Here is a 17,162-nt window from a genome sequence, read left to right as displayed (position 1 = left end):
ATGGCCGCGATAATACATACTGTCAGCTATGGCCCCCATATCCTGAAGCGGGCCCCTCTACCTATCGCTAAGGGTAAAGGACGCGCTGCAGTTTCGTTTTCCAAATGGTGTACGCGGTAAAATTAAAGTGTATTTGTAGTTTTTTTGTATTTTTAAAATGTAGGTACACCAGTTGAATTACCTATGGAGTTGTGGAGTATCGGCACACAGTAAAAAATGGTATCGTGCCTAGAACTAAATATTTTTAATTATTAATATCACTAATAATAGACGTTTTTTTTACCATTTGAGCAAATTTGTGATTTGTGTTTATCTCACTTATCTGGTCGATTCCCCACGCCGGGCCCTTCCTGAGCCCGGGCCCCCAGGCTAGAGCCCTGTCAGTCCCCCCCTCGTGGGGGCCATGTTGTCAGCAGTAAATCCACACCCATGTAAACGGGGTTCAAGATACTCTTTTTGCGATCAGATAAGGACGTCAAAAAAAGAATCTATACTTGATTTATATAACAATATTGATTTTGCTATTTTTTAATAACGATACTTACGATATCAATACTTACATTCGATATGATGTTAACGGGTACCGATATATAACATTATTGTTGTAAATAATATTATCTACGACTTACTAGTAATAATAAATTTAAGGACGAAGTGGAAAATCTTATTCGAGAGTCGGAGCACGGATTAATAAAAAAAACTGTTAAAAATACTCATTACGATATTGAAGAGAATAGTGATTAATCGTATCCGAAAATTTGTACGTAAGAAGTTCACCGCAGGACACTTATTCGTGCTCCGCAGTACGTGAAACATGAGTTCGTGTAACATTTAATCAAATTACGAGTTCTTAGTTGAACATTATTCACCGTGGAGTATATTTGTACGTATGCTACAACATGTGGCAAATTTTATGAAATGTCTTTACTAGGTTAGGTTCGGTTAAGGTTAATCTAATTGGAACAGTACTATTTGCAAACTATCGCCACATTTTGTAAGATACGTATAAATGTATTCCACGGTGAAATGTTCAACGAAGAACTCGTCATTTGATAAAATGTTATACGAACTCATGTTTCACGTACTGCGGCGCACGAATTAGTGTCCCACGATGAACTGCATACGTACAACTTACATGTAACCGGTATTAATTAGTGTGACATTAATCAATAATAATTATTGTGTGTTAACAACGACTTTGTTTGACCACAAAAAATATCGTTCAATAACACGGATTGGAGTAACTTTGAATAATTTAGCTACACAGCCAATTGAAAGAGTTATCCAGATTATTTTTCGTTACTTAATTCATTCATGAATAAGTACACAAATAAATGATAAAAAAACTCTGAAATTAAAAATATATAATTTTATGTTTCTTCTGCTTATGATACCAATATTGAAAATATTTAATTTTATTGAAAGTTATAAAAATATGCATACATGTTTATAACATTATTAAATTTGTGATGACGTGACTTTAAATTATTTTAATATATTTTTGTTGTGATTTTACCGAGGCTTTGACTGCGACTCGCTGTCATATCACCTCTTTTCTTATAGAAGGGGATCCGTCGATCAGGTCCTCACTCCTTTTTTGTTAAATAACTTTACAATTTTGCCTAGCTCTTCCGTTTTACCCACCGCCAGGACACCCTTCAATTCGTCGACATTCTCATAGATATCCGCAATTCGCAGCTGTACTCTGTGAAGTTCATATTTAGGGAATTGATGTGTTATATGTACAATGTCCTCTAAAACATGACATTAATCGCACAGTTGCGATTCGCTTCTTCCCATGAGGACATCAAATCTTTTGCCCATTGTGTGCCCTGTTCTTAGCCTCAGTATTAAGTTAAGCTCATTCCTCGTGAAAGGAGACTCTACAAACCAGGGCACCTCTCGTGATGATGGTAGAATAGACTTACTCCATTTCCCCTTTTCTAATGATGCCCTGTGGTGAAAATATATCCACATACTTTGGCCCATTTTCTTTATAGCCTCATTCCAGTCCAGGTTTTCTGATATCCACTGATATAATATGGTACCCCTGAATGGCCAGCTTCCTTTGCCAGATCATCCGCCCTTTCATTGCCCGCAATACCCATGTGCGATGGGATCAATTGAAGGCATAGATCTCCTCCTCTATTTTTCTTGGCGTCGATCTGGTCAAGGATGTGGTATGCATTTTAATAATTATGAATTGGTTGATTTGATAAATGTGATCAATTAAAGTAATAAATGCAATCAAAAATTTCGTAATTGGTAAAATTAGATAGATACAAATTTAACTTGTAATAATAGTTGTAGCTTTGAAACGGGATAATTGTAAGCCTGAAAAATCAATAAAATTTTGACATAACGGAACAAATAGGTACAGTTTCTTTGATCTCAGCGTAGTTTGAAGAAAAATATAATAGTCATTCGTCAACGAGCCCCGAACCGCTGCCTAGGTGCATCCCAAACCTAAATACGCCACCTCTAAGCTAAGGATTGCAATACCGAATGAAAATACCAATAGCGGTATTTCGGCATTTCTTATTGAATACCGGTATTCATAAAATAATTGAAAAAAAACAGAAGTATCTCACAATAAATATAATATGTAAAAATCTCTCTAAAATATTACTATTTTATAGCATGTGTCATTGCTGGTCACCAAGGACGATGAAGGGCTACGGAAGTAAACCAGACATCGAGTAACCTGACAAAAAATTACAGTCCTGTTAAGCCTTTTATGTTAATACATTTTGTTTCCATTGTCAATAAATCGGTATTGTCTGTTTTTTAAAATCGGTATTTTGGTATCGATAAATACCGGTATTGAAATACATACTTTTAGCCAAATGCTTGCGCCCATTGATATTTTGATATTAATTAATAATGATAAATAAAATGACCGTGATATCATGATAATCATTAGATAAATTTTCACCTACGTCTTTGTTATTTCCATGGACGTTTATGTCATAATATCTTGTGTGAGGTAGAGATATTCAGTCGCCCCGAATCCATGGTTTTTTAAACTTAACACGAATCACCCGACATGCTCTCCTCCATGACTAGGGATTCCAATCCCGGGATCCCGATCCATTTTCGATACATATAAATCCCGGGATTGATAAACATAACTTTTCGGATTGATTTTTTTTTATCAATTTTTATGGAAAATAAAATAAAAACGAAAACATAACAGAAAAAATACGTTTAATAACAAATAACTACATTAGAAATAAACTGAGTTTGAATGAAGTTTGATTTATACCCATGTGTAAGTTACCAATTCATTTATTTTTTTCACATAAATTAATAAAAATGAGAAAGATTGGAGAAAAATAATGCTTAGCCACTATTGACAAAGTAATTCCACCATGATCTCATACGTTTTATGGCAGTTTAATATTTAGCTGACTAATCAGATTTATGAAACAGAAAGAAAATGATTCGCTTTAAATCTCGCTAACCCATTCATTACGTCTTTACTATCAGAAACAGCAAATCATATTAAATTCACATTATTATTTATATTACAATATTATTTACTCCATTAAACTTATGTATTTCTAAGATTGAACATATACAATATTAAAAATAAATGTCCTAAATAGTATAATTTATACTAGATTTCTTTTTGACCGATTTTATCAATGTTATTTGTAAATATAAATTTTTATATTAACAATGGAAAAAATGCCAATCCTGGGACCAGTCCCGGGATCCCGGAATTGTCAAATTGTAATCCCAAAATCCCGGGATCAGAATTTTGGCTCGGGATTGGATTCCCTATCCATGACAATAATTTATAGTTAACGTCGAAATTTGTAAATATTTTTATCAGAGTAGTTATCTATTTCATTTATTTCTTTAAAGATAACGTAATGCAATATTTTATTTATTCTGAATAAGTACGTAAGTGATATCAGATAAAGTTATAAATTATTAACAATACGATATTATGAAACACAATATTATTGTAAGTAACGTCAGTTTGTGAAGGTAAATTATTTATTCTATCAAAAATTCTTTTATGGATGAATTATTAGTGGATACTGTTTTTCCTCTAGGTTAGATATTGGTGCATACAAGTTTGATACGGTCGACAGTTTCATATACCTTGGATCTCTTGTAACTCGACATAATGATATTACAGAAGAAATCAACAAGAGAATCATGTCTGCGAATAAATGCTACTTTAGCCAGTTACGACATTTTAAGTCCCGCATACTATCTCGCCGAACTAAAAGCACTCTTTACAAGACACTTGTAAAGCCAGTGCTCACCTACGCATCGGAAACCTGGACATTAACTCTGCGAAATGAACTAGCCCTGAACATCTTTGAAAGAAAAATTCTCCGCCGTATATATGGACCGATCAGGGATGGCACCAATTGGAGGAGAAGATATAATGCTGAGCTCTACGGGCTGTACGAAGATTGCAGCGCAGTTCAATCAATTAAGATTGGGAGACTGCGATGGCTAGGTTATGTGCACCGTATGAATGACAATGAACATGATGTCCATCAATCCAATAGGACGTAGAAGAAGAGGGAGGCCAAAGATTCGCTGATTGGATGGAGCTGCCAGTGACTGCCGTATTCTAGGGGTACCGAATTGGAAAGCGGCCACACTGGATAGGGACAGGTGAAGGGAGCTGTTGGAGGAGGCCAGGACCTACACTGGGTTGTCACGCCCCTGATGATGATGATGACTGTTTTTCCTCTAGGTTTCGAGACATTTGGACCCTGATTTGATGACAGTTGCTGAGGTCGGTCGTCGCTTGACTGATATAACAGGTGACTCCCGTTCAACTGAGTACCCGAGACAGCGAGTAAGCATATAATCCAAAAAGGCAATGCAGTCCCCTTTTTAGGTACTATTGAAGTATCCAGGGGACTGGAGAAGGTAATTTATATACTAGGGAAAACTTAGTATATGAAGAGTTTTATAATTATTAGTCTATTGGTTTATATCGTTTAATTTTACATCTTTTATCATTCATTTTGTTTTACTGTTTTATTATTATTATTATTGTTGACCTGTTAATTAATTATTGTATTCTCTTTGTAATTCTCAACTGTTTGCTTTCATTTTATTCTACTGTTAATAAATGAATATATATATTTTAAAAAAAAAAGTGGAAATAATATTATAATAATTAATATAAGTTGTTATTTGTAAATTTGTGTAATAAAATTTATTCGGACGGTCGTTACTAATATTACAAAAGGTATCTTCAAAGACGTATGAGTGAGTATCTTACCTTTGTATAGTTAATGATATTATTATCTTCAGCGTCAAAGAGATCTTAGATCTACAATGCTATATCCAGATGTTATATTGACTGAGCCAAAAACAATAACAGAAAACAATTTTCTATCGCTATTTCTATCATTTTTATTTTTGTGTAAAATTTACTTTGAATAATAATATGTAGACACCTTCAGCTTAGAGTCTTCTCAAAAACGTTTTGACTCGAAATAAGACAATATCTATATTAACAATTATTATAACGTTTAAATAGAATATTAAAAGTGATAAATTAGGTGTGTATATTAAAATCTGTATTAAATTAAGTGCTATTATTGTAAGAAAAATACTCTGTGTACTCAGTTATGTTTTTTTGATTTTTAAATATGGCTTGGACTGAATGTTGACTATGTAAATTTAAGGGGTCTAGTCCAGTGAATAGAATAATGAACTAATATAATATACATATGTAGGTATTTTAAAAGGACATATTATAATATCATACATAAATAATTACATATTATCAATATTTATTAATTCACTTATTATGAATAAATAAGAAGATGCAGTAAAATTTAATCTTATGTATAATTTTACAGTGTACAAAAAATAAGCCTGAGTTGCGCATGGATCTACTGCGCAGTATCAATTTAAAAAATATTATTTTGAAGATGATGACAGATGAAAATGAAAAAAAAGAAACAAATGACAATAGCATTGCTATGAGGCATTACAAACTTAAAACATATTTATTTATTAAATTATACTATTATATTATATTGTAGTGGTTCTTTAAAATAATGGGAAACAGGATGTGGTAACTAATTTTATTTAATAAGTTTTCAGTACATTTTTTATACCAAGTAAATAAATAAGTCTTTATTATGTATGTTTCAACTTTCTTTAATATTGAAACATTCACTACTATATAATTTTCTTCAGTTTTCAGTCTTCCATTATCTTTATTATGTATGACTGTAAATATAATTTTATTAGGTTATTAGAGAAATAAAATTATCCTTCAACATAAATTATTATAATTTAAATTGATAATACATCGAATTATAATACTGTTTTGTAGTTATTTTTAAACGTTTGATTTGATTATTTTTTTCAATAGTGGCAATACCAGTAAATTGAATTTGCGGGTCGGATGCGAGGTGCAATGATTTATTTAAAGGTTGCCGACCTTGATTTTTCATCAACCTTGTACGGTTGGCGGGAAAAGAACGCGCATCTAGTTGCTAAATAAATAACAAGGGCTATTCTGACAATTGATGATCAATGAAATTGGCAATTAAAACGCAATGTGTAGACTGACAATCTTGCATACACGTCTTTTCGATTGTACAATGTATCATATTATAAAATTTAATTTACTATCTGTTTTTTATTATACTATCTTACTATGTACCGTATGAAATAATTGATTAAAAAACATTTAGGTACTTATATTAATATATTTATTTACAAACTATAAATATACTTCGATATCTTATTCTAAAGAATATATTTATTTTAATTTTTAATCCCAAATATTAAGTTTTTAATTAATTACACCTTTGTAATGGTACATATTTAATTATACCCGAGTTATGTAGAATCAAAAGTAACCACCAACGTACCATTACTAAATATTTTGAGCTACAAATATCAAAAGTTGTACGTTTTTTAATACATTATTAATTTTTTCATGATATATTTTCTACACATACAAATTAATCATTTCATGACGATTCAATTTAATTAAATATACACAGCATTTAACAATAATAATGTATATTTCTACATAATATTATTTTATGCAATTCAGACATTGTATTTGATTTGGTGTGATATCACTTAATAATAATATTTAGTGCATCTTCTGAATACTTGACGAATTTTAAATGGAATAAAAATATTTTATAAATGTTTGTTATTTATTTAAGGAGAATATTTCTATGTAGATCGTTTATAAGATGGCTTACTGTAAAATGAGTATTTTATAAAATATATTAGATGTACATACATTTAATTAGATGGTTAGGTTTTGAAAGCATAAATTCATTGTATTCGCATGTAAATAATTAAGTGTGCAGACTTGTTTTCCTTAAATGAGTAAATTATCTGTATTTAATTAAGATGAGTTGGTTGATTTAAGTAGGTATTTCAGAACAAACCTTGTGATAAAACATGATACCAATAGCGATGTATAGAGGAAAGTTTTCATTATCGAACGCTCGCAAGCCATATTGCTGCCGCCTCGTGCACATTAACCAAATTCACTTTTGTCAAGCTTGCACCCTGTTAATTTTTTCAATCCGGCATCATAATCCGTTGAAAACTCACAAAACATCAGCTTTCTCAAATCCCAACAGTACAACATCATACATTTTCATTGAACGGCCAGCTTTGAAAGATGACATTTGAACATTTTTTTAAAAAACGAACATCAATTTGAAGTAAGTATTGCTAGTTGCCGAGAAAAACTTTCCCGGTTTATTTTCAAAAATAGAACTGACACGATGCGAGCGTCGTTTCCCGCGTGATTTTCTGTCAGATCGCGTTAGTTTTATTTATACATTTGTTCCCGCGTTTTTTCTGTTTCTTTGTTCGTATTTAATTGTTTCGGTGATATTGTTAGAGCGGAGGAGCTATGGGGCTGCGGGCACCCCTGACGCGAGGCTACTGAGGTGGGTTTGGCTTGATTCGCGAGTCGCCGTCGCCGTCGGCGTCGCCGCACCGGTGGTGGCTCGGTATGCTTTTGGCGCGCCTTCGCTAGGTCACGGGCAAAACCTTTAGGTATATTTGCAATTTCTGCGCAGCTACTACTGATACATTTGTAATGCGCAGAGCCGCATGAAGTATTACTTATATTTTCTTCACAAAATAAACAAATATAATAATTTAATATATTAATAATACATAGACAATTCTAAAGTATTTTGCGTACAGACTTTTTGTATAGTACACTTTAAAGAAACGTATACAAACTATTAAAGATGCATAAAATATCTGTTTAAAATTAAAATAGTAGATATGTGATTAATTTTATTATCATAATAATGATACTATTTTAGTATTTAGCCGTTTTGTACATAAAATAATACATCAATCAAGACGTGTATTTAATCTACTACCGACAATTTATCGATGCCAAAAAGTTTGAAAGTACTAAAATATTGTATATCAAAATTAAATTTATGACAAGACTATTTTAAAGACTAACTAAATTATTTTAAAATGTAATACAAACCAAAATAATTTTTATATGACCACATACTCACAAACGCTCAAAAAATGATTGAATTTTAGCACTTTAATAGACACCATAAAATTAACTGTATAATTCATACGATGAATGAGCATGACGTAGTATTTTATGTATTTGTCTACAGATATTATTATAATTTGACTTATATATTCTTCACTCTTTTGGTAATAAGGAAAATATTTATGTGTTTTCCATTTTTCACGTAGGTAACTAAAAAGACAAAATTTTTATTGATGTTAGTAATAGCATAATAAATTTGGTTACCCTTGGTATTTTTTAAAAATATTGGAATAAAAAAAGAATGTTATTTTATCATTTAAAATGGCTTAAGTATATAAATAATTATGAATCATTTAATTCATGCAACATAAATCTTACATCAGCAAAGGAATATTGGTTAACAATATCCATTGCTAAAGAAAGCGTCGATTTGAATACCAATATAGATTGATAGGTAGATATCTATTTCGATAAAACCGGTGTATTTTATGTATAATTCAAATCACAGCAATATACAGTTAAATCAATGCAAATATTATTTATTCATGACACGTTAGCGTATATGTATAATAATTTTATATGCCTATATTGTGATCTTTTTAAAGTAGCTATAAAAAAATTCAATGCGGCCCAGACATCAGTAGTTGGCGGTCTTCCCTTCAGACCACGTGGTCGCGGTGTTTGTCGCCTACCACCCACTGAACCCAATTCTATTATTTCACCTGACACGGTGATACCGTCATAATGATTTTATTTACACACTATTCACTTGACAATAACAAATACCTAGTAACTTGCATCGTTTATGTTAAGAAAGTAAAGTGCATTATCACAATTTCCACATACATCGGTAGATTATCAGATATCGTAGAAATTTATAATTATTTTTCAATAAACTAACAACAAGAAATGGTTAAGTAATAATGAGAAAATAAACTCGACATTTCGATTTCAAACGTCAGTTATGAATAGTAATTAAATTTTTAAATAGGAATTATCTCATTGAAATTTAAATATTATTTTATATAATTATATACAGTCAAATGTTGCATGTACCTAAAATGTATTATCATCAGCCAATATTTTTTTTATAAAAATCAACTTTCTATAATAAATAGTTTACAGATATAAATAAAATTGTGCCGTAGAACACGAATGGCCATAGCTGCTTGACGTCTCTTTGCCTTTAAATCAGTATGATAATGTCTACGTAAAAAGCTACGAAGTGGATTATTTTTAAATAACCATACAATGTCTTTAGTATAAAAAAACATCATATTTCTTATCGTCATTCTCAGGATTAAGTTTCACGATAATTCTCGAGTTGATACTGCTGAGTACTGGATCAGCTTTCTCTGTTGGTTTTCCAATAATTTATTAAATTGATCACTCCGCTGGTATTGGCAATGTTAAAACATAAATTAAACTGAAAACTAAGAAACTTTTAAATACTTAAATAAAATAAATCAAAATAAATTAAATTATTTTTTCTGTGCAAACATGCAAATATTTATAATTTAAATCTATCACTTGTGTGAAAAAAATACAACTTTAATTGATTACAAAAAGAATCTAAATATTATTTATTTCATAATTTTCTGAATAGGGTTTATTAACAAATTGTTTTAACTATACATTTCGTTCAACATAAATCTTAAAATACCAAGTTAGTACGTAGACATATTTTTTATGAAGAAGTTGTTTAAATATAAAGTCTATTTAATGATTGTGACACGTAATGGAGAGGAAGGCATTTATTAATTTTAAATTAGTGAGAACCCAAGTGTTGCCAAGTAATCAAAATAAAATAAAAGTATTAACATCGGAATTAATGGTTTATTCTAATTGATGTGGCGTGTTCTTTTCCTTCAAATTTCTTAATAGCCGCATCTCGATTATATTTCTAGAACTTATTGATTTTATTTTACAAAAAAAATGCTAAGTTCGAGAAGTTTACACGTAAATAGTTATTATTCTATAGTACGCGTTATTTGTGTAAAACTAATCAGGCATCAGGATCCCCCCAGAAAGAGAAAAATACAAATTATTTAAGTAAATTTAATATTACTCACTCTTCTTCGTCAGGAGTGTTGAAAAGCCTTCTCCGCGGATTGGCCCCACTCCTCTCGGCTTTCTATGATAGTACGGGTTGAAGACAGAAAGGCATAAGAGGTGATTTTCTTAAAATCAAAATTTTAGATGTTTTTTTCTTAACGAACAATATATGGATGCCCAATTGGACCATACAAATTGGATCTACATCTACAGGAGTCAAATAGTGAATCTTTTTCAGTCCATATGATTGAACAACTATTCCAAAAACATGCTCCAAATATTTATTAATATCACCACAGGGACAACACTAACATGGACCCAACAAACTAACCTACCCTGAACAACACTCCGTCTCGTATCACGAGATCTTACATTTGGCTGTGAAATACTAGCAGTATTTTTGCTTAGAAATCTCCCAAGAGCTATCTCCGTAAACGCAATTGTGCTTTAACTGAGTTTAAAATAACTCATTTAATAAAATGTGCTCGTGAAACAGAGGACAAAGAACTACAAAAAAATAAATATTATAATTAATAATACAACACAATGCTAATTATAATATGACGAGCATTCTATGTGAAGAGATCTTTACGTCCACCGTATGTGCCTCAATTTTTTTTAATTCAATAAAATTGGCCTCTGTGGCGACCAGGTTATACAACCAGATGGTTCCAACAGCTGGTTGGACCGACTTAGCATATTATCCCATTTCCATACACATTTCATGATATTCTCAGACGATGTAGTTAACATCATCCATTTATCCGCCACATGGACATGTTGGTTGGGTAACAAATCCAAGCTAGTAGAACTTCAGAGCATGTAGCCAGTGGCGTCCCTAGACAAAATATCGCCCCTAGGCAGCGCCAAAATGCCACCCATTTTTTATACAGTATTTTTTATCATCCTTTCGTGACTCCAATATTTCAGAAATGTATTGTAAATATACAAAATTAAATTTAGGTATAACGAATAAATATAATATAGGTAATAACGTTAGACACTTACCCAAATCACCAGAAGTCTGAGGTTCTATTTGGTGGATATTTCTGACACATTTGGTTTGTGGCATTTAGCAATACACAAATTTATTATTTTCACACCATTTTACTATTCTATTATCGTACAACATGTAAAAAAAATATTGTTGGCTATTTCTACATATACCAAATGATTCTCCTCAATTTGCCGCCCTTCGATGAATTGTCGCCCCCAAGCGACGCTCAATCTGCCTGCCTCCACAGACGTCACTGCATGTAGCGAATCTACCATGTACAGTTAAAATTTGACTGGTGTAGTGATCAGGACTGTCAGGATTCAAGCACCACAGAGACTATGCAGAAATATGTAATGAAAAGAACTGAGAATAGTGAATAAAACTATAGAAAGCCTCTATTCAGCAGTGTATCAACAGTGGCTGACAAAAATCAATCGGAAAATATTATATAAGTACAAATATATTCTAATTATTTTTCTTCTGACGGGAAAAATCAATTTACATTGTAGTAGTTAGCGTACAACAGTGTTTTTCAAACTTTATGTTACTACACCTCCCTTTTAAAAAAATCTAATCTTGGCGCCTCCCCCCTTTATTTCATTAAATAATACATACAAATACAAAAATGAAAGAACAAATATAAAAATAAACAAGGTTTTACTAGGTACTTATATTATATTAATTTTAAAATTAATTTGTTTTTCATGCGATGAAGGTGCCTGTTTATTAGCACAATCAATTTTAATAGTAGTCAATCCTTTCCAGTTTCCTAAATTATACACGGCAGTTATCATTTAATTTAAGTATATCAATTATCATAATATTTATGTATCACATCAAATCGCAACGTACAACCACATTCTTTTACTTTTGACTTTTTTTTACTATTAATAAAATAATGTAAAAAGTGCATTAGCAAACTAACCAAGAACTTTGTTTGCTTCAATATATCTGGCGCAGAAATCATTTAAAAGTAGAAACATGGCGAACTTATTTTTTTGTAATTTTGATTTCCAGAGCTCCAATTTTTTATGAATACCTTTACTTTGTCTTTTTAAATCAGTGAATGCATTAGTGGTCTTTGCATTGATTTATTCACTCATTTTTTTTAATTAAACCAAATAGACAAGTTTAACAACAAAATTATCGTTCCTAAACAAATTTGCCTTAAATTACAACATTATGATTTGAACCTTTTATTTCATTTTTTCACGAGATAGTCAGCGCGCTTCACAATAGTATAGAAGTGATGTATTATAAAATTAGTCTCCATATTTTCAGACAGGTTTGCAAACAACCTTTTATAGGACTGTTTTTTATGTAGTTTATAACTAACGGCCGTTTTATAAACTATTCATTTGGAAATTGCAAACCTGTGGCTACATTAATCGTGTTAAACTTTTCGCGCCTCCCTTTGCCATACTCCGCGCCCCCAGTTTGGAAATCGCTGGCGTACAATATGAAACTCTTCCGTTTTTTAAACCAACTTGACTTAAATGCTCGCACTGTGGAAACAGCAGTATGAGTAGATTGAAAATTTATGAGATTTTTAAGAGTCGTTAGGAATACGTCATTAGTTGCGTAAAATGCTCACATAAATGTTATTTTTAGTTAAATTATTTAGTATTATAATTTTAAAAGTCACGGAACTGAAATTAACACACGACTTATCTTTCAGTGTAGTTTAATGAACGTAAAGAAAAATCGAATAGGTAGGCATAAAATAAATATTTTATAAAAGTAATTATTACTACGACGTTCTGTTTTGCTAAAATGACTTTGGGTGCTAGGCTTAGGTATATTTATATTATAAATAAGTAGGCATAGGCGTTGTGTAACCAATTTGTAGCCATATAACATATTACGAGAGACAAAATCATAAACAAATATTTTGCGCATAAATAAATAAAATACACTACCGATTATGTGATTCTCTCCGTTGAAAAATGCTAGGGACACTGTATCTACGTTACATGCATATATTCAAATTAACCATTTTTTTTTAATTATTAATAACTATGTCCTTGCTTTTTAATATAAGGTGGTTAGTAAGTAATTTTGAAAAATCACAAACACGTAGGCTTTGTGAAGATCACATAAATATATTATGTCCTCACCGGGTCAAACCAAGAGCTCCCGGAGGGAAGGCCAGCGCTTTATGCACTGCACAACGAGAGCCGCTAAAATCAACCAACTATTATAAACAAACGATTCAATAATTGAAGGTTTCAATTACTATTAATTTATATTGCATATTTTTTATACTTTTATCATTGTTCGTTATTTAAAAAATAAATAACAAGATAAAAAGAAATTTTTATATACTTACCACGTTTTTAAATTTTCTATTGAATTATAATATAAACTTGACAATTATATGTATTAATAATTTAGGACAAATAAGGCAATTGTCAAAAATCATTTTTTTGCTATTTTGCAACAAACAAACAAATATGGAATACTGAAATGTAATTTTGATTTCCATAGTAACGCACGTATATATTAATAATTTAGTTGCTAGGACCATCCCTTTAGCAACCAATAATAGTGGATTGGATTACAGATTTCTTCCGAAATAACTTTTCATAGAAAACAGAATTAACTGAAAATGAATTCAATTCTACTTAAAGATGGCTAAAAGCAATGACATTAATGTCATTGGCTAAAAGTATTAAAAGAATGCATTGGCATCGTGTTCTGATATATTCTAAAAATTTAAAATGTCTAGCTAGTCGGGAAGTTAGCTAAAAATCGATTGCAAGATTGTACTGGATAAACAACCACCGGACAAACAAGAATACGAGCTAAGAAAAACGTGGTAATAGTAATTACGATACATCGGAATTTTAAAAATGACTGCACATTTCTTAGCCAAAAACAACGTTGCCATGTTGTGTATTGTTTTGCGAAACTCTCAACTATACATATCTACGTTTAATAAATACTTAGTTTTACATATTATCATCTTCATATTTGGTCTTTAGTATTAATTATTGTCAAGTTAGGTGCATACCTACTATTATACTGATTATTATTTAAAATATATAGGTATTCATTATTTTTATATGTAATTAATAAATTCATTGTAAAAGATACCTAATCACAATAGAATAATGATTTACAGAGAAGTATGATGTAATATAATATTATTACAAGAACAATATTCCGCAATATATAATCCTACTTATATTATTTTTCTATCGCAAAGTAAATAGTATTTATAGATAAATATATTAATATGTGTATATTATTGCTTATCAAACATTTAAAATTAAAAATAATACCGGTAATAATATTCTATATTATTTATACTAATTGGCTTAGTAAAACACCATCTTATGACGAAATTTCTATTGTAATATAATAACTAAGAAAGTTGATATTAACCTTATTAAAATTGTAATTATAATATGAATTAAATCATCATCATTGGTAGCTGAACGAATTTCTCCAACTCAAATAATTTCTCCTTACTCCTGGGTTAGTATCCTCCAGGTGTCTGTGTTGGTCGCTCTAGGATTCTGGTTGGTACTCTCCAACCTCCGACGTTTTTAAAATTCATTAAGCCCGGCCTACAGCATAATCGATAAATGTGGTTTAATGGCATAATTTTAGATATTTTATAGATAAACGGATATTTTTTGACTTTTATCTACTATCGATTGGGTTAATCAGGTATTCATTAAATTTAAAAAAAAATGAACACTAGGTATCTACACATTGTCATTCAATGAAAACAAATACTTATGACTGACAAAGTTTAGTGTGCACTATGTATATCGGATCTTAATAGCCGACTTCCACTCGTCGCCACTGCTGTATATAGAGCTTAATATTATGTTGTACCTACACGAAATTTGCTTACTTCTATAATGGAACCATACATTGTCTCCGACCACTCTCGTTCCAATACATTCCGCGCACGTTCATCATCCATGGTGAGAGTTCAACGCTTGGACCCGTAGGTTTGTCGGGTATTGGTAAAATTAACGTTTTGTACATCATCATCTTTGTACGGTGGGAGAAGACACTAGACTTTAGTTGTTTTGTAGAACAGAGAAGTATCCGTTTTCAAATACATGTTTTAAGTATATAGCAAAAGGAAGTGTAAGTTTCCCTTTAGAAGATTGTTATTTGTATAGAATATCTTTCTGAACACTTTCTGACACGTACTAGCATCAGTCTGGTCAATCATCATCATTGCACATTGGCATATTATTTAATCATTCGTTGCAGTCGGTTACTCCTATTTTACAAAGTTTTTCTTAGCTCGTATTCTTATTTGTCCGGTGGTTCTTTGTCCGGTACAAATCTTGCAATCGATTTTTAACTAACTTTCCGACTAGCTAGATATTTGAAACTTTTAGAATATATCAGAACACGATGCCAATGCATTTTTTTAAAATACTTTTAGCCATCTTTAAGTAGAATTGAATTTATTTCCAGTTAATTCTGTTTTGTATGAAAAGTTATTTCAACACCATTATTGATTGCTAGGGTTCTAGGGTCCTAGCAATTAAATTAATAATATATACGTGCGTTACTATGGAAATCAATATGACATGTCAAGTACAAATTTTTTTGATCGTTTAAGCTAGTCAAGTCAAGTTTATATGCTTCAACAGAATTTAAAAGCGTTGTGTATAAAAAGTTCTTTTTATCTTGTAATTATTATTTGTTTTTGTGGTTAAGGTTTTGAGGTATTTCGAGTTAACAGCGTATTATGTGTTTGACTATAAGTATGTATGCTAGAAATAAAATAAATCAAGGTAATCCAATAAACAGAACATGCACATAAAGCAGAAAGATATTAGCACCATGCCGATGTATCTATAGTCTAAGATCATGCCTAATTTTAGAGGGTATGTCAAACTTTTAAATTACTTTTACTCCATAACATAATTTCAAGACTTACCAACTTTTGCAGTAACCCCAAGACGTGGAGTTACTACCAAAAGTTTGTAAGTCTCGAAAGCATGTTATGAATTTATGGCAATTTTAAAGTTTAACGTCTTCTAAATAATCAGTCTTAGCCTAGACCCAATTGAATTAAGGTATTTTGTAATATATTGAAGTATATTCTATTGTTTTGTCAGTATGTTAAATGAAAGTTATATACAAAATGTTATTGATTGATAAATGCTCATACTTACAAACCTTTGGCATATAAGATGTATCACATTTTAATAGATTATTTATTGTGCATTATTATCGGAAACAAGAAAGAACATCGTTGAAAGTTATATCAGTTCTCTATGATCCCATTGTCAGTGTAGTTGGTTCAGAAAAGTTAAATTAGATAATCATGTTATATTGCTTTAATTTATCCAGTATAATGGAACTTATAATTTATGAATTCTCGAGATGGCAAAATATCTATATAAAATATCTATTATAAATCAACAAATGGAGAAATATTTAAATTACAATTTCATTATTTAATTACTACATACCTATTGAAGTATAAAATATTAATTATTTGCAAGTGTTATCAAGTTATCAACTGTCACCATCTTCATATTATTACAATCATGTCAGTAATATTATTACTTTAATTAATTAGCGCCCGGCTTGGTTAAATGGTGGTCGGCATAATTTATAAAGTTT

General features: G+C 30.8%; 1 protein-coding gene across 4 annotated transcripts in view; it reads right to left on the bottom strand.

The window, feature by feature from the left end:
- LOC147064476 (glycine receptor subunit alpha-2-like) overlaps positions 1 to 7,919 on the bottom strand; it is a 180,026-nt gene extending 172,107 nt beyond the window's left edge. For 3 of the 4 annotated variants that reach the window (XM_085957654.1, XM_085957657.1, XM_085957656.1), the window contains exon 1: positions 7,410 to 7,919. In XM_085957654.1, the coding sequence (XP_085813780.1) occupies positions 7,410 to 7,480 (71 nt within the window). In that variant the 5' untranslated portion in view covers positions 7,481 to 7,919. The remainder of the gene's footprint in view (positions 1 to 7,409) is intronic. The other variant, XM_085957655.1, reaches the window with a different exon arrangement.
- Positions 7,920 to 17,162: the final 9,243 nt, after the last annotated feature.

The sequence above is a fragment of the Rhyacophila brunnea genome, unplaced genomic scaffold, assembly GCF_057557595.1.
Source record: "Rhyacophila brunnea isolate RB1 unplaced genomic scaffold, BYU_Rbru_1.0 scaffold_7, whole genome shotgun sequence".
In the NCBI taxonomy this organism is placed as follows: Eukaryota; Metazoa; Arthropoda; class Insecta; order Trichoptera; family Rhyacophilidae; genus Rhyacophila; species Rhyacophila brunnea.
Note: the sequence above shows the minus strand (reverse complement) of the source record. Positions and strands in the feature narration are given on the sequence as shown.